Source organism: Mobula hypostoma, chromosome 10 (genome assembly GCF_963921235.1).
Source record: "Mobula hypostoma chromosome 10, sMobHyp1.1, whole genome shotgun sequence".
NCBI classification, from domain to species: Eukaryota; Metazoa; Chordata; class Chondrichthyes; order Myliobatiformes; family Myliobatidae; genus Mobula; species Mobula hypostoma.
In genome coordinates, this window is record NC_086106.1 from 27,676,575 (window position 1) to 27,694,200 (window position 17,626).

The 17,626-nt window shown below is 51.4% G+C and overlaps 1 protein-coding gene across 1 annotated transcript in view; it reads right to left on the bottom strand.

Annotated features, from left to right (window-relative positions):
- The window catches only part of LOC134352463 (probable beta-tubulin polyglutamylase), a 104,484-nt gene that overhangs the window by 60,661 nt on the left and 26,197 nt on the right, over nt 1-17,626 (bottom strand). The window contains exons 2-4 of the mRNA XM_063059743.1: nt 12,911-12,945; nt 4,812-4,930; nt 1,525-1,655 (exon numbers count right to left, since the gene is read on the bottom strand). Of these exons, the coding sequence (XP_062915813.1) occupies nt 1,525-1,655; nt 4,812-4,930; nt 12,911-12,945 (285 nt within the window). The remainder of the gene's footprint in view (nt 1-1,524; nt 1,656-4,811; nt 4,931-12,910; nt 12,946-17,626) is intronic.

Consider the following 17,626-nt stretch of genomic DNA (forward strand, 5'->3'; position numbering starts at 1 on the left):
AGTGGGAAGAGGAAGCAACAGAGGAAGTGACAGGGAGAGTGAGAGGGGGTGAGGGTGGGTACATGGGAGGAGAGACTGGTAATGGTCATTTAATATCTCTTTCCATTAGGTGTTAACTTAATGGACCCTTGCAACTTGGGTGTATGTTCAACAAAGATTGCTAAGATGAGATATGTTGAGGCTTTTTTTAAAACGTATCTCAACTTTAGACCAATGTGCATTAATGGAAGAGTTTATAGAAAGTCCATGCCAGGCAAAATCCTCCCCACCATTAAGTACACTTAACTGCCACAAGAAAACAGCATCCAACATCCACACCCATGCTCTCAGCTCATTGGACAAAGAGGTCCAAGCAGACTGGGGTCCCACACCATCAGGTTCAGGAACAGTAATTACCCCTCAACCATCAGCATGGATACCTTCACTCACCTCCACCCTCAACTCATTCTACAACCGTATGGACTCTTTTTCAAGAACTCTGCAACTTGGCACAATCCATCTTCTTTTGCACACTGGTTGTTTGTCAGTCTTTGTTATTTATAGTCTTTCACAAATTCTATTGTACTTGCAAGAAAACAAATTTCAAGGTCATATCATATATGTACCTTGATAATAAATTTACTTTGAACTTTAACCTTTGATGTAATAGAGATGGGAAAGTGGTGCTAAGTGTCATTGACGCAGTTCCAAGTACATTTATTATCAAAGTAGGTATACGACATCCAATCCTGAGAATCGTCTCCTTACAGGCAGCCACAGAACAACGAAACATAAAAGAACCCATTAAAAAAGTGAAGACTGCCAGACACCCAATGGGCAGAAACAAAATTAAATCGTGCCAACAATAAAAGTAAGCAAATAACTTTCAGAACTGAAGTTGACAGAAGTGAGTGCACTGACACGAAGCCAGTCGTCACTGCAGCCAGTCCAGGAGCCTGTTCGTTGCAGGCCACGGCCTCAGTTCAGCGCACTGCTCAGTAAACCTTGCCGAGCAGCGAGCTGAATACCAGCCCGTTCGTCACCTCCTGACCTTTTCAATCTGGCCCGGCACTTAACTCGTCCAAATCTCAGGTCGTTCCTCGTTCTCGGGACCCGGGCTCTGCCGGTTCGATGCACTCTCGGCTCTGTGCCTGAGACCACATATCACTGTATGTTTCGATGTACTGTACATGTGACAAGTAAGGCTAATCTTTAATCTTTTCATAACCTATACACACACACACACACACACACACACACACTTTATGGTTCAGAGAGACCATACAGATTTTGGTTCACAATGTTGTCGCTTGCTTCTACCGTTTGCATGATTTGTGCTTTTTCCCTTTCTCCGCGCATCGGGTGTTGGCCTTTAGTTTTAATTGGGTTCTTTTGGATTTCTTCCTTTGCAACTGCTGACAAGCAAGGAGATCTCAGGGTTGTTTAAATTACACATTCTTTGATAATAAATGTACTTTGAAAGTTCGAAACACACACACGCATGAACAGAGCCCCACTCCATTTCGAGGTGGTCTTTAAACTTACTCAGATGGTAAACGCCAGCTTTTTGGGAAGATGTTGTAATCTTCTGGGAATTGCCTTAGCATGCGATTTAAGTTCATGACCAGCAAATCCTTCATACAGATTTCGTGCATCCCAAGAAAGTAATTCATTTTCTGTGTGAGGAAAAGAATTATCAATCCATGCAGACGGTATACCAGTATGACGTGGCATACGTTCAGTGACCATTTTACTAGGTGCTCCTGCTCCTGAATATAAAATATCTCATCAGCCAACCATGTGGCAGAAACTCAATGCATAAAACATGCAGACATGGTCAAGAAGTTCAGTCATTGTTCAGACCAAACATCAGAATAGAGGGGGAAGAATTTGTGATCTTAGTGACTTTGACCGTGGAATGATTGCTGGTGACAGACAGGGTGGTTTGAGTATGTCAGAAACTGCTGACCTCCTGTGATTTTCATGCACATACCAAGAATCAGTGAAAAGCTTGTCTTGCCTACTGTTCACACAGATCAGTACAATGAGGCAGAACAGGGTAAAATAATCAAAGTACAGAATAAAGTGTAAAAGCTGCCCAGAAAATGCAGCACAGATAAATGACAAAATGCAAGATCATAATGAGGTAGAGTACTCTGCAAAAGTCTTAGGAGCACATCTAAATACCAGGGGTGCACAGTACTGTAGTGGTTTTATGTACTGCTGCCACAAAAAAAATCTAATTTCATGACATGTGTGAGTGATGATAAACCTGATTCTGATACGGGTGTCTATTGCGGACTGAGTGGGAAGTGGGGCAGGGAGAGAGAAATGAATCATGGTTGGGAAAAGGGAAAGGGAGGGGGAGGCACCAGAGAGACATTCTGTAATGATTAATAAACCAATTTTTGGAATCAAGTGACCTTGCCTGGTGTCTCAGGGCTGGGTGTGTCTGCACCCCCCCCCCACCCCTGGCACTCCTTCTCTGCCACCTGTCCCACACCCCTCCTGGGGTGCTCCACCCTCGCCATTCCCAAAATCCTTTGTTCCCGCCAGAGTTACAAACTCGCTCTCTGCTCCACGATGACAAATACAGTACTATGTGCACATCATAACCATTATGTCGTATGACGTGGGCAATCACGGTCTCCTGATCGTGATTGTTCTCAGCAAATGTTATCTACAGAAGTGGTCTGCCATTGCCTTCTTCTGGGTATTGTCTTTACAAGATGGTAGGGATGGATTCTCAATATTCCTGGATTTCAGTGCTTTAAAAGGGATAGAGAGGGGGGAAAGGGGAGGAGGGGTGGCATTACTGGTCAGGGGTACTATTACAGCTACAGAAAGGGTGTGTAATGTAGCAGGATCCTCTTTTGAGTCAGTATGGGTGGAAGTCAGGAACAGGAAGGGAGTAGTTACTCTATTGAGAGTATTCTATAGGCACCCTGGTATCAGCAGAAATACCGAGGAGCAGATTGGGAGGCAGATTTTGGAAAGGTGCAAAAATAACAGGGTTGTTGTCATGGGTGACTTTAACTTCCCTAATATTGATTGGCACCTGATTAGTTCCAATGGTTTAGACGGGACAGAGTTTGTTAAGTATGTCCAGCATGGATTCCCGTCACAATATGTTGACAGGCCGACTAGGGGGAATGCCATACTAGATCTAGTATTCGGTAACGAACCAGGTCAGGTCACAGATCTCTCAGTGGGTGAGCATCTGGAGGACAGTGACCACCGCTCCCTGGCCTTTGACATTATCATGGAAAAGGACAGAATCAGAGAGGACAGGAAAAACTTTAATTGGGGAAGGGCAAATTATGAGGCTATAAGGCTAGAACTTGCGGGTGTGAATTGGGATGATGATTTTGCAGGGAAATGTATTATGGACATGTGGTCGATGTTTAGGGATCTCTTGCTGGATGTTAGGGATAAATTTGTCCCGGTGAGGAAGATAAAGAATGATCGGCTGAAGGAACCATGGGTGACAAGTGAGGTGGAAAAACTAGTCAGGTGGAAGAAGGCAGCATACAAGGTCGAGGAAGCAAGGAGCAGATGGGTCTATTGAGGAATATAGGGTAGCAAGAAAGGAGCTTAAGAAGGGGCTGAGGAGAGCAAGAAGGGAGCATGAGAAGGCTTTGGCGAGTAGGGTAAAGGAAAACCCAGGCATTCTTCAATTATGTGAAGCACAAAATGATGACAGGAATGAAGGTAGGACCAATTAGAGATAAAGGTGGGAAGATGTGCCTGGAGGTTGTGGAAGTGAGCGAGGTCCTCAATGAATACTTCTCTTCCGTATTCACCAATGAGAGGGAACTTGGTGAAGGTGAGGACAATATGAGTTGCCTCACAGGTAGATAGGGTAGTTAAGAAAGCTTATGGGGTGTTAGCTTTCATAAGTCGAGGGACAGAGTTTATGAGTTGCGAGGTAATGATGCAGCTCTATAAAACTGGTTAGGCCACACTTGGAGTACCATGTCCAATTCTGGTCGCCTCACTTTAGGAAGGATGTGGAAGCATTGGAAAGGGTACAGAGGAGATTTAACAGGATGGGGCCTGGTTTAGAGAGTATGGATTATGATCAGAGATTAAGGGAGATAGGGCTTTACTCTTTGGAGAGAAGGAGGATGACAGGAGACATGATAGAGGTATACAAGGTATTAAGAGGAATAGATAGAGTGGACAACCAGCGCCTCTTCCCCAGGGCACCACTGCTCAGTACAAGAGGACATGGTTTTAAGGTAAGGGGTGTGAAGTTCAAGGGGGATATTAGAGGAAGGTTTTTTATTCAGAGGGTGGTTGGTGCGTGGAATGCACTGCTTGAATCAGTAGTGAAGGCAGATACACTGGTGAAATTTAAGAGACTGCTAGACAGGTATATGGAGGAATTTAAGGTAGTGGGGTTATATGGGAGGAAGGGTTTAAGGGTCGGCACAACATTGTGGGCCGAAGGGCCTGTACTGTGCTGTACTATTCTATGTTCTATGGTTAACCCCCTCCCCACCAAACCATTGTCAATACTCTTCAGAGATTGTCTGCCTGGCGTCAGTGGTTATATCACCAGGACTTCTGATCTGCACTGGCTGCTCATACGGCCATCCACCAGCTGCCCCCATGGCTTCATGTGACCTGATCAGTGGGGCGGGGGGGTCTAACCGGGTGCTACACCTTGCCCAAGGCTGACATGCAGGCTAGCGGAGGGAAGGAATGCCTTGTAACTACAGCATCAACATCATGAAATTTAAAAGCTGAGTGGAGTTTCACAATGGTGCAGTTTCTGGGGGTGGGGGCAGAATGGGAGCTTCTCATTGGCTCTTCCGTGGGTCAATTACCTGGTACCGCTTTAGTGACATGGCTTTATCCCATGACACGAAATTGTCCGACCAGTACAATGTCCATTGCTCCTCTTCGCCGACCTCTTTCAACCCAAAGATTGTGGCTGCACGGTGAACTGCGAAAGAAACAATGCCAGTTCAGTCTGTGATTGTAGACTGGAGACCAATAGATTGCCGCCGTCGCAGGAGGAAGGAAGGAAGGTGGGGGACTGGAGAATGGAGAAACACCGGAGCAACAAATGCAGGAATGGGGAGGGTCTTCATAAACACGAGAGGCTCTGCAGAAGCTGGAAACCCAGAACAACACATGCAAACTGTCGGAGGAACACAGCAGGTCAGGCAGCATCTAAGGTATTGAATACACAGTCGATGTTTCAAGCCAAGAACCCTTTTCAGTCCTTATGTAGGGTGTAGGTGAATCCGAGAGGTTCTTACTCTCCAGACACTATTTTTCAGATTTCCTGCAAACTGCAAACTCACATTTCAAGGACATTTTACAACTCAAGTTCCCTGCTTTTCTTTAATACACGACTTGCATTCTTTTGCACATTGGTTGTTTGGCAATCTGTGTTTACGTGGAGTTTTTATTGTAAATTCCATTGTAGAAAGCACGGCAGCGTCTCTACTTCCTTGATAGCCTGTGGAGAGTCAGCGTGACCTCTAAAACTTTGACAAACTTCTATAGATGTGTGGTGGAGAGTATACTGACAGGCTGCACCACAGCCTGGTAGGGAAACACCAATGCCCTTGAATGGAAAATCCTACAAAAAGTAGTGGATGCTGCCCACTCCATCACAGGTAAAGCACATCTACATGAAACATTGTCACAGGAAATTAGCATCCATCATCCGACTCCCTCCCTCATTGCTGCCAACAGGAAGGAGGTACAGAAGCCTCAGGACCCACACCACCAGGTTCAGGAACAGTTATTACCCCTCAACCATCAAGGAGGAGGTACAGGAGCTTCAGGACTCACACCACCAGGTTCAGGAACAGTTATTACCCCTCAACCATCAAGGAGGAGGTACAGGAGCCTCAGGACTCACACCATCAGGTTCAGGAACAGTTATTACCCCTCAACCATCAGGAAGGTGGTACAGGCTCTTGAACCAAAGGGGTTAACTTCACTCAACTTCACTTGCTCCATCACTGAAATGTTCCCACAACTTGTGGACTCACTTTCAAGGACTCTTCATCTCATGTTCTCGACATTTATTGCTTATTTATTGTTTATTGTTTCTTTCTTTTCGGATTTGCACAGCTTGTTGCCTTTTGCACTCTGGCTGACCCCCAAGTTGTCGCGGTCTTTCACTGATTCTGTTAAGGTTTTTATTCCATAGATTTATTGAAAATGAATCTCAGGGTTGTAGATGGAAACGCATACCTACTTTGATAATAAATTTTACTTTGACTTTGACTTCGTTGACACCATGATTGATTAACTAATCACCTACTTAATGTGAACATTTTGAATAGAGTCAGGCAGATTGACAGAATCACATAATTACAATGGTAGCACGTCCCAACTAGCAGAACCCTTTCTGTTACAGGGTTGACGCATGGCACCCTGAATATACAACTAAACAGAGATTTAAGTGATGAAACAGATCTGTCCTGAACTGGGCCTTAAGAGGCAGGGATATATCTTTCACAAAGTGCCGATACCGATCTGATGCCTTCCCCCAATGTAGTTTCAGCTGGGCAGAGTCAGGATGTCCCACACACAATGGTCGGTTTCACGAATCAGAAAGTATTAGTGAGTCCTAATGAAGGGTCTCGGACTGAAACTTACTTTATCTTCTGCAATGAAGGTCCTCCGTCTCTGACGATCTTCAGGACTCCCTTCATCACGTCGGTGGCTTCTCTCCGTTTTCACTACTGTCAGCCATGCAAGCCCTGGGTGGAGACTCAGGAGTATCATCAGCACTCAGGCGTAGAAGGAATCTTCACTACTGTTTCCGTAACAATTCTGAGCTGAACCCCCGAATCCGGAGGACTGCTGGACCACTCTTAGTTTGACCTCTACCCTTTGACCTGTTCGGCGTGGGCGATCCTACCAAAAGCCAAAGCACAAAGCCCTGACCCCAGCCAGCAGAGCTCTCTGGGTCACTGAGGCATGCAAGCCTTCAAACCACAACAAGGCTGTGGACCTCTTGGAGGTCAGCCCGTAATGTTGGCTCTTTATCCAGCTCTCTAATCTCCTGAGTTGCTCCATTTTGCTTGTGTTACTCTGGATTTCCAGCATTTGTCAGTTGGAAATTAAGCTGCTTCATCATTATGTGCCGTGTCATATGACGTCACCATTATGCACCGTGTCGTGTGATGTGGGCAATCACAGTATTTCCATGACCATGATTGTTCTTGGCAAAATTTTCTACAGAAGTGGTTTGTCACTGCCACCTTCTGGGCAGTGTCTTTACAAGATGTGTGACCCCCCCAGCCATTTTCAATACTCTTCAGAGATTGTCTGCCTGGCATCAGTGGTGGCATAACCTGGACTTGTGATCTGCACCGGCTGCTCATACAACCATCCACCACCTGCTCCCTTAGCTTCACATAGCCCAGATTGGGGGGCTAGGCAGGTGGCAGGTACTACACCTTGCCCAAGGGTGACCTGCAGGCTGGCGGAGGGAAAGAACGCTTCACACCTCCTTTGGTAGAGACGTGTCTCCACCCCGCCAACCAAGGAGGGCACTGGATCTGTTTTTAACATAATCCTGTCGATCATATACTCCATACACAGTGCTGGATTCCAAGTGAACCGTGGGGCAGCCCGGTGGCGTAGCGGTCCACACAACGCTTTACTGTACTGGCGACCCGGGTTCAATTCCCACCACTGCTGAATAGACTCCTGAAGCTCTTCCATCCCTGAGTTTGAATTATTGTTTTTGGAGCAAATTAACTCTCCTCACAATTAAAAACCAGAAACACACCAGAGATTAAACACAAGAGGTTCAACAGATACTCTATATTCAGAGCAGCACACACAATATATTCCATCTTGGCTCCCCCCCTACGAGTTCTCTTCTATTCACCCATCTATCACCTTCCCTGAACACCTCAATCCTCCCCTCTCCTCAGACACGACCAACCCCCTCCCCCACTCCAATCCCAGCTCTCATCCGTGCCAGGTCTTCACAATTCCTTCCAACCTCCCTCTCTGAGGCAGACCGTTCTGTCCTCGGTAAGGGCCTCACTTTTGTCCCCCCGCACGCACACCTCAATGAGTTCCGCGCCCACCATGATGCCAAGCTCTTTCTCCACCAGCTCCGTCTCCGAGCCTATTTCTTAGGCAAGGACGTCCCACCCCACACCAGTGACCCCTTCTCCCATCTTTAACCCTCCTCCTCTTCCTGGACACTCTACCCTGGTCTTTTACCTGCCCTGGACCTTTTCACTGCCAACTGCCGATGGGACATCAACCGTCTCAACTTCAACATTCCTCTCCATTTCCAACCTCACTCCTTCTCAACACTCCGCTCTGCACTGCCTCCGCACTAATCCTAATCTCACCATCAAACCTGCAGATTAGGGAGGTGCTGTAGTAGTCTGGCGAACTGACCTCTACCTTGCTGAGCCCCAGCGCCAGCTCTCAGACACCTCCTCTTACTTACCCCTGGAACAGGACCCCACTAAGGAGCACCAGGCCATTGTCCTCCACACCATCACCAACCATATTGACTCTGGGGATCTCCAACCCACCACCACCAACCTCATTATTCCCTCAACCTGCACCTCCCATTTCTACCTCCTACCCAAGATCCACAAACCTACTAGTCCAGGTAAACCCATCACTTGCTCTTGATCTTTTCAATCACTTCAAGTTCCCTAGCCCTGGTCGTCTCATTTTCACTACGGACGTCCAGTCCCTACACACCTCCAGTCCCTAGCAGCCTTAAAGCTCTCTGCTTCTTTCTGGACACCAGACCCAACCTGTTCCCCTCCACCACCACTCTCCTCCCTCTGGCAGAACTGTTCCTTACCCTCAACAAATTCTCCTCTGGCTCCTCCCACTTCCTTCAAACTAAAAGGTGAAGCCACCAGCACTCGCGGGGGTCCCAGCTATGCCTGCTTTTTCATCGGCTACGTGGAACAGTCTATGTTCCAAGCCTACACTGGTATCATGTCCCAACTCTTCCGACACTACATCGATAACTGCATTAGTGCTGCTTCCTGCACCAGTGCTGAACTCGTCCACTTCACCAACTTTGCCTACAACTTCCACGCTGCCCTCAAATTTACCTGGTCCATTTCCAACACTTCTCTTCTCTTTCTTGATCTCTCTGTCTCTATCTCTGCAGAAAGTTTATCTACTGATATCTTTTATAAACCTACTCATTTTCACAGCTACCTGAAATATACCTCTTCCCAGTCTGTCACTTGTAAAAATGACATCCCCTTCTTTCAGTTCCTCTGGCTCTGCCGTATCAGCTCTCAGAATGAGGCTTTTCATTCCAGAACAAAGAAGATGTCCTCCTTCTTCAACGAAAGGAGCTTCCCTTCCTCCAACATCAAAGCTGCCCTCACCTCTCTTCCATTTCACAAATGTCTGCTCTCACCCCATCCTCATGCCGCCCCTGCAGGGAGAGATTTCCTCTTATCCTCACCTACCACCCCACCAGCCTCCGCGTCCAACACATAATTCTCTGCAACTTCCGCCATCTCCAACAGGATCCCACCACCAAGCACATCTTTCCCTTCTCCCCACTTTCTACTTTCAGCAGGGATTGAATCCTACACGACGCTCTTGTCCATTTGTCCCTCCCCACTGATCTCCCTCCTGGCACTTACAAGTGCCACACTTGCCCCCACACTCTCCATCACTACCATTCAGGGCCCAAACAGTCCTTCCAGGTGAGGCGACACTTCACCTGTGAGTCTGTTGGGGTCGACTACCTGTTGCGCCAGGTGCGGCCTCCTGTATATCGGTGAGACCCAATGTGGACTGGGAGACCGCTTCGCCGAGCAATAAACACTCCATCTGGATCTCCCGGTGGCTACCAATTTCAATTCTATTTCCCATTTCCATTCAGACATGTCAGTCACGGCCTCCTCTACTGCCACGATGTGGCCACATTCAGGTTGGAGGAGCAACACCTTATATTCCCTCTGGGTAGCCTCCAACCTGATAGAATGAACATTGATTTCTCGAACTTCGGCGAATTTCCCGCCCCCCCAACACCCTTGCCTTCACCGTTTCCCATCCCCATTTCTCTCTCTCACCTCATCTCCTTACCTCCCTCAGATGCTCCTCTCCTTTCCCTTTCTTCCATGGCCTTCTGTCTTCTCCTATCAGATTCCCCCTTCTCCAGCCCTTTATCTCTTTCACCAATCGACCTCCCAGCTCTTTACTTCACCCCCACCCCTTCTATCACCTATCACCTGCCACCTTGTACTTCTTCTTCTTCTCCCCTCACCTCTGACTTCTCATCTCATTTCCAGTCCTGATGAAGGCCCTCGGCCCGAAACGCCGACTGTTTTAGTTGTTCCTCTCCGTGGCTCATGGCGCATTGGGCAGTAACCTTGCCGTTTCGTTCACATCTGTCTGTTTTTTTACCAGGCCGAGTCGCCAGCTTGACGCTCAACCCAGCACGGATGGAAGGCGTGCAAGGAACCGGCCGGACTCGAACCGCCACTCGGCTCGAAGTCTGGTGCGGATGCCACCACACCACCGGCCGGCATAGATGCTGCCTGACATGCTGAGTTCCTCTAGCATTTAGTGAATGCCGCAGAGATTACTACGGCCAGACTTCGTACTCCTCACGCTGAAATGGCTCCCTTCCCCGGCACTGTGGCAACGTTTTCAGATGTTTACAGTAAAATCTGTCCTTTATTTATAGAATAACCTTGTTTACTCCTCCGTCAATGCAACAGCTTCCCCAGTCTCTCTCCCTGCAGCTGAAGCCCTTGAACAAATCTCCTGCGCACCAACTCTGGGGTCTTGGCATTCATCTCCAAGCACAGGCTCAGGAGAGGAGGCAAGAACGTTGGTGAATGAGGATGATGTAACCTTCCAACCCATCTTCTGGGGCAAATTCTGTGAAATTCTTGCCCCTGTTTCCTTCTCCAGCCGGGGAAGATCTGACTCAGCTTGCCCTCCTTCCCCCCACCTCCCCCCTCCTTCTTATCCTGGCCTCTTCTCCCTTCCTTTCCAGTCCTGACAAAGGGTCTCGGCCGGAAGTGGCAACTCTTTATTTCCCAACATAGATGCTCCCATCGTTCCCCCGGATGAATCACCCAGTTGAGCATGGGGACAGGTTTATTTGTTCAGCCTAAGCAGTTGTGAGCCATGGAATACACACTGAGCTCCCTACTCACATGAACACAAAATTTCCCGTTATAATGGGTGCTGCGGTCCCCCACTAACTTTAACACAAGAGATCCTGCTGACGCTGGAAATCCAGAGCAGCGCACACAAACTCCTGGAGGAGCTCAGCAGGTCAGGCAGCATCTGTGGAGAGGATTGAACAGTCGACGTTTTGGGCCGAGGCCCCTTCTCAGGTCTGGAAAGGAAAGCGGGGGGGTAAGGTGGTGTGGAGGGGAAAGAGTACAAGGTGATAGGTGAAGCCAGGTCTGTGTGTGTGTGTGTGTGTGTGTGTGTGTGTGTGTGTGTGTGTGTATGTGTATGTGTGTGTGTGTGTGTGTGTGTGTGTGTGTGTGTGTGTGTGCACGCGCGCGCGCAGAGGATGAAATAAAGAGCTGGGAGGTGATAGGTGGGAAAGGTAAAGGGCTGAAGAAGGAATCTGATAGGAGAGGAGAGAGAGCCATGGGAGAAAAAGGAGGAAGAGGGAAACCAGGGGAAGGTGATAGGCAGGTGAAGTGGAGAAAAGATGCCAGAGTGAAGAATTGAAGAAGAGGTAAGGGGGAGGGGGAAAATTACTGGAAGTTAGAGAAAACTAACTTCAGAGGTGCAGGGGGGATCTGATAGAGATGCATAAGAGGCATGGAGAGTGTAGACAGACAGTATCTTTTTCCCAGGGTTGAAACGTCTAATACCAAAGGGCATGCACTTAAAGTAAGAGTGGGTAGCTTCAAAGGGGATGTGAGGGCAAGTTTATTTTTCCCCACATAGAAGGTAGTGGGTCCCTGGAATGCACTGTCTCGGGTGGTGGTAGAGGTAGAAACGTTCGGGATTTTTTTGGAGACGTTTAGATAGGCCCCTGACTGCGAGGAAAATAGAGGAATATGGACATTGGGTAGGCAGAGGAGACTGGCTTAATTGACCATTTCATTGGATCAGCACAATGCTGAGGGCCAAAAGGGCTTTAACAGTCTAAATGAAGCCTACAAACTAGGCCTAAAAGCAACACTTACTCCCCAAATTCAGCCTAATAACTAGGCCTAAGAATACGAATTGGGTCCATAAAGTTAGAGCACTTAGAATAGGATTACTCCCTGTTAACTTAATCCAGACTGGGGTCACCTGAACACCCTGATACGAAAGAGATCACCAGAAACTGCACAAAGTAGGGATGGCCTATCTCTTCTTTGAACTCACGTACTGTTCTATATCCTAAGTTCCAGGTCGATGCTGGAGGTTTCCCAGATGGGATACAAAGTGCTTGCTTGTCCTCTATCCTGAAGGTGGCCTCGCCGAGGCTGTAGATTATCAACACCAGGCAATTATCTCCGCAGGTTTTGCGACAACTCAGTATACACTTGGGTGGAGACACGTCTCTACCAAAGGTGGTGGAAGGCGTTCCTTCCCTTCGCTAGCCTGCAGGTCACCCTTGGGCAAGGTGTAACACTTGTTTAGCAGTGCCCCCCCCCACCCCCCAAGCCTCGAATCAGGGTCAGGTGAAGCCATGGGAACAGGCATGAGCAGCCAGCCTATATCACAAGCTATGCGGCCACTGACAGTCTCTGAAGGGTATTGATAATGGCTGGGATTTCACCCATCTTGTTAAGACGCTGCCCAGAAGGTGATGGCAAACCACTTCTGTAGAGAAACTTGCCAAGGACAGTCATGGCCACGGAAAGACCGTGATCACCCACATCATCCAGGAAGGGCACGTAACGAATGAACAAACGGACGTATACAAAAAGAAATAGAATGCAGGTTACACGCGGAGTTGAAGGGAACTGCACATACTCACCACTGGATTGCTTGCAGTTGGAAAGATTAATCCATATTCATCTGAAATAAAAGATACAGAGAGACAGACACATCCACAAGAACACTGCCTCAAAGCAGAAAGGCAACAGTAGTTATCTAAACCTCATATCTTTCTTCATAAAATACCCCACATTTTTCCCACCGACAATGGCCAATGGCCTCCATACGATCAGTGTGGATCAGTGGAGTTAGCATGAAGAGCAAATAACTTCAGCAACTGACTGCAGCTGCCAATCTGAGTATGGACTGTACAGTAAACTCAAAATGCAACCCCAAACAATGGGTTCCTAAGAAGCATGAAGCACAGCTAAATGGAAAACAAGACAGGGCTGATGTGTATTCGTTACCTGGAAGTCAGTAACGTGGGTGTGAAGAGGGAGGGATGAAAGTTGTGTGCAGTTGAAAAGAATCACTATAAGGGCATTAGAACTAAATAAATTGTTCTGTTACCTTTCATCTTTAACATAGGTGCTGTAATGTGAGATCAGAGTCTCTCTCTCTCTCTTTCCCTGCCTCTCCCTCACTCCCTCTCGCCCCATCTCTCTCCGTTTCCCTCCCCTCTCTCTGCCTTTTTCCTTCTCTCCCTCACTCCCTCTCTCCCCGTCTCTCTCCGTTTCCCTCTCCCCTCTCTCTGCCTTTCTCCTTCTCTCCCTCATTCCCTCTCTCCCACACTCCCTCTCCCCATTCCTATCCCTTTCTCCCTCTCTCTCACTCATTCCCTCTCTTTCTTCCTCTCCCTCTCTCCCCCCACCCCCGGTTCATCTGGGAACATTCTAACACAGACAGGTAATCATCCTCCCACCAAGGTAGAGTAGTGGTCAGCACAGCGCATTACAGAGCTGCCGCCGGCGGGTTCAATTCCCGCCGCTGCCGTAAGGAGATGTACCGTCCCCTCCCCGTGGACCTGCGGGTGTCCCTCCGGTTCCCTCCCGCACTCCCAAAGACCGACCACTGGGTAGGTGGGTGGTTCTGTGATGGGGCCAGGGTTAAATCCAGAGGGTTGCAGGGCAGCGCGGCTCAGTGGGGTCGGAACGGCCCACTCCCCACTGTATCTCAATGAATAGAGAAATAGGGGGTAAAAAAGGGCAATCTCTTGCTGCAAGGGGCAATTCTCTCTTAGGCGGGGGGATGGGGAAAGAGGGAGAGGGAGAGGGAGAGGGAGAGGGAGAGGGAGAGAGGGAGGAGGAGAGGAAAGTTGAAAGGAGGGGGGAGGGAGGGGGAGGGATATAGAGGGGGAGGAAGCGAGCGAGAGGGATATAAAAAGAGAGGGGGTAGAGGGGGAGAGAGGAGGAGAGGAGAGATGGAGGGAGGGAGAGGGGGAGAGACGGGGTGAGAGGGGGATGAGGGAGGGTGAGAGAGGGGGAGAGAGGGAGATGGAGGGAGGAAGGGAGAGAGGGAGATGGAGGGAGCGAGGGAGGGATAATGCGATGGGAGGGAGAGATGGAGGGAGCTAGAGAGAGGGATGGCGAGAGAGGGAGGGAGGGAAGGAGGGGGAGAGAGCGAGCGGGGAGGGGGAGAGGAGAGGGGAAAGAGGGGGTGAAAGAGGGGGAGGGGGAGAGGGGGGAGGGGGGACAGAGTGGGGGAGAGGGGGAGAGGGGGAAGGAGAGAGGGAAGGAGGGGGAGAGAGCGAGCGGGGAGGGGGAGAGGAGAGGGGAGAGAGGGGGTGAGAGGTGTCGAGGGAGAGGGAGAAGGGGAGAGAGGGGGGAGAGAGGGGGAAGGGGGAGGGGGGAGAGGGGGGAGAGAGGGGGGAGAGAGGGGGGAGAGGGAGAGGGAGAGGGAGAAGGAGGGACAGAGAGGGGGGAGAGAGGGGGAGAGGAGAGATAGAGGGAGGGAGAGTGGGGGGGAGGGGGCAGGGGGAGAGGGATATAAAGAGGGAGGGGGAGTGGGGAGAGAGAGGGAGATGGAGGGAGGGAGGGAGGGAGGGAGATGGAGGGAGAGAGGGAGGGATAATGTGATGGGAGGGAGAGATGGAGGGATCGAGAGAGAGGGACGGCGAGAGAGGGAGGGAGGGAAGGAGGGGGAGAGAGCGAGCGGGGAGGGGGCGAGGAGAGGGCAGAGAGGGGGTGAGAGAGGTGTCGAGGGAGAAGGAGAGACAGAGAGAGGGAGGGAGGGGGGAGAGGGGAAGCGAGCAAGAGGGATATAAAGAGGGAGGGGAGAGGAGAGAGGGAGGGAGGAGAGAGGAGAGAGGAGGGAGGGAGGATGGAGAGGGAGGGAGAAAGATTGAGGGAGAGAGGAGGAGAGAGATATACAGAGAAGGGGAGGGGAGGAAGAGGGAGGGAGGGTGTGGAAGTGAGGGAGAGGGATATAAAGAGGGGGGGAGATGTGGTAGCGGGGGAGGGGGGAGAGGAGAGAAGGAGGGAGAGGGAGGGAGGGGAGGGAGAGGGTTGGTGAGAAGGGGAGGGGAAGAGGAGAGGAAAGAGAGGGGGTGAGAGAGGTGGTGAGGGAGAAAGAGAAGGAGGGAGGAGAGAGATGGAGACAGAGATACAGGGGAGGGGAAGGGGAGGGAAAGAGAGAGAGTGAGGGAGGGAGAGAGAGAAAGAGAGAGGGGAGGATGAGAGGGGGAAGGATGGAGGGGGGAGAGGGGAGGGGAGGGGGAGGGAGGTGGCAGAGAGAGAGGGAGAGAGGTGGTGAGAAGGGGAGAGGAAGAGAAGAGGAAAGAGAGGAGGTGAGAGTGGTGGCGAGTGAGAGGGAGAAGGAGGGAAGAGAGGGGGGAGACACAGATACAGGTGAGGGGAGGGGGAGGAAAAGAGAGAAAGGGAGAGGGAGTGAGGGAGAGAGGGAGAGGGGAGGATGAGAGCGTGAGGGGGGAAGGATGGAGGGGGAAGAGGAGAGTGGAGGGGGAGAGGAGAGGGGGAGAGAGAGAAAGAGAGAGGGAGAGGGGAGGATGAGAGGGTGAGAGGGGCAAGGATGGAGGGAGGGGTAGAGGAGAGAGGAGAGAGGGAGGAGAGAGGAGAGAGGGAGGAGTAGAGGAGAGAGGAGAGAGGGAGGAGTAGAGGAGAGAGGGAGGGAGAGGGAGGGAGAGGGTTGGTGAGAAGGGGAGGGGAAGAGGAGAGGAAAGAGAGGGGGTGAGAGAGAAGGAGAAGGAGGGAGGAGAGAGATGGAGACAGAGATACAGGGGAGGGGAAGGGGAGGGAAAGAGAGAGAGTGAGGGAGGGAGAGAGAGAAAGAGAGAGGGGAGGATGAGAGGGGGAAGGATGGAGGGGGGAGGGGGAGGGAGGTGGCAGAGAGAGAGGGGGAGAGGTGATGAGAAGGGGAGGGGAAGAGAAGAGGAAAGAGAGGGGGTGAGAGTGGTGGCGAGTGAGAGGGAGAAGGAGGGAAGAGAGGGGGGAGACACAGATACAGGTGAGGGGAGGGGGAGCAAAAGAGAGAAAGGGAGAGGGAGTGAGGGAGAGAGGGAGAGGGGAGGATGAGAGCGTGAGGGGGGAAGGATGGAGGGGGGAAGAGGAGAGTGGAGGGGGAGAGGAGGGGGGAGAGGAGGAGAGTAGAGAGGAGAGGGGGAGAGAGAGAAAGAGAGAGGGAGAGGGGAGGATGAGAGGGTGAGAGGGGCAAGGATGGAGGGAGGGGTAGAGGAGAGAGGAGAGAGGGGGAAGGGGAAGGGGGGAGGAGAGGGGAAGGGGGAGGGGAGGAGAGGGGAGGAGAGGGGAGGAGAGGGGGGAGAGGGGGGAGAGGGGGAGAGGGGGAGAGGGGGAGGGGGAGGGGGGAGGGGAGAGGGGGAGGGGAGAGGGGGAGGGGAGGAGGGGAGAGGGTGGGAGAGGGTGGGAGACGGGATGGCGTGGGATAATGCGATGGGAGGGAGAGGGAGGGGAGGAGGGGGAGCGAAGGGGAGGGAGGTGGGAGAGAGAGAGGGGGAGAGGTGGTGAGAAGCGGAGGGGCAGAGGAGAGAAAGGGAGGGGGTGAGAGAGGTGACGAGGGAGAGGGAGAAGGAGGGAAGAGAGGGGGAGAGGAGAGAGGGAGGGAAAGAGAGAAAGGGAGAGGGAGAGGGGGAGGGAGAGGGGGAGGGAGAGGGGGAGGGAGAGGGGGAGGGAGAGGGGGAGGGAGAGGGGGAGGGAGAGGGGGAGGGAGAGGGGGAGGGGAAAGAGAGGTGGTGAGGGAGAGGGAGAAGGAGGGAGGAGAGAGGGGAGAGGAGGGGGAGAGGAGTGGGAGGGGAGGGGGAGGGGAGGGGGAGGGGAGAGGATGGGAGAGTGGGGGAGACGGTGAGAGGAGAAGAGAGAGGGTGGGAGCAGAGGAGAGGAGGGAGGGTGGGAGTAGAGGAGAGGTGAGGACAGAGGGTGAGAGGAGAGGAGGGAGGGAGATAGGGAGGGGGGAGGAGGGGAGGGGAGGGGAGGGGAGGGGAGGGGAAGGGAGGGAGAGGGGAAAGGGCAGGGGGGAGAGGAGAGGGGGAGGTTAAGGGAGGTAGGGGGAGGGAGAAAGGGAGAGGAGGAGGGGATGGCGAGGGATAATGCGATGGGAGGGAGAGATGGGGTGAGAGAGGGGTGAGAGAGGGGTGAGAGAGGGGTGAGAGAGGGGGACGGATAGAGGGAGGGAGGGAAGAAAGGGGGAGACACAGATACAGGGGAGGGGAGGGGAGGGAAAGGGGGAGAGGGGGAGAGGAGAGGAGAGGAGAGAGGGGGAGAGGAGAGGAGAGAGGGGGAGAGGAGAGGAGAGAGGGGGAGGGAGAGGGGGAGAGGAAAGAGAGGGGGTGAGAGTGGTGGCGAGT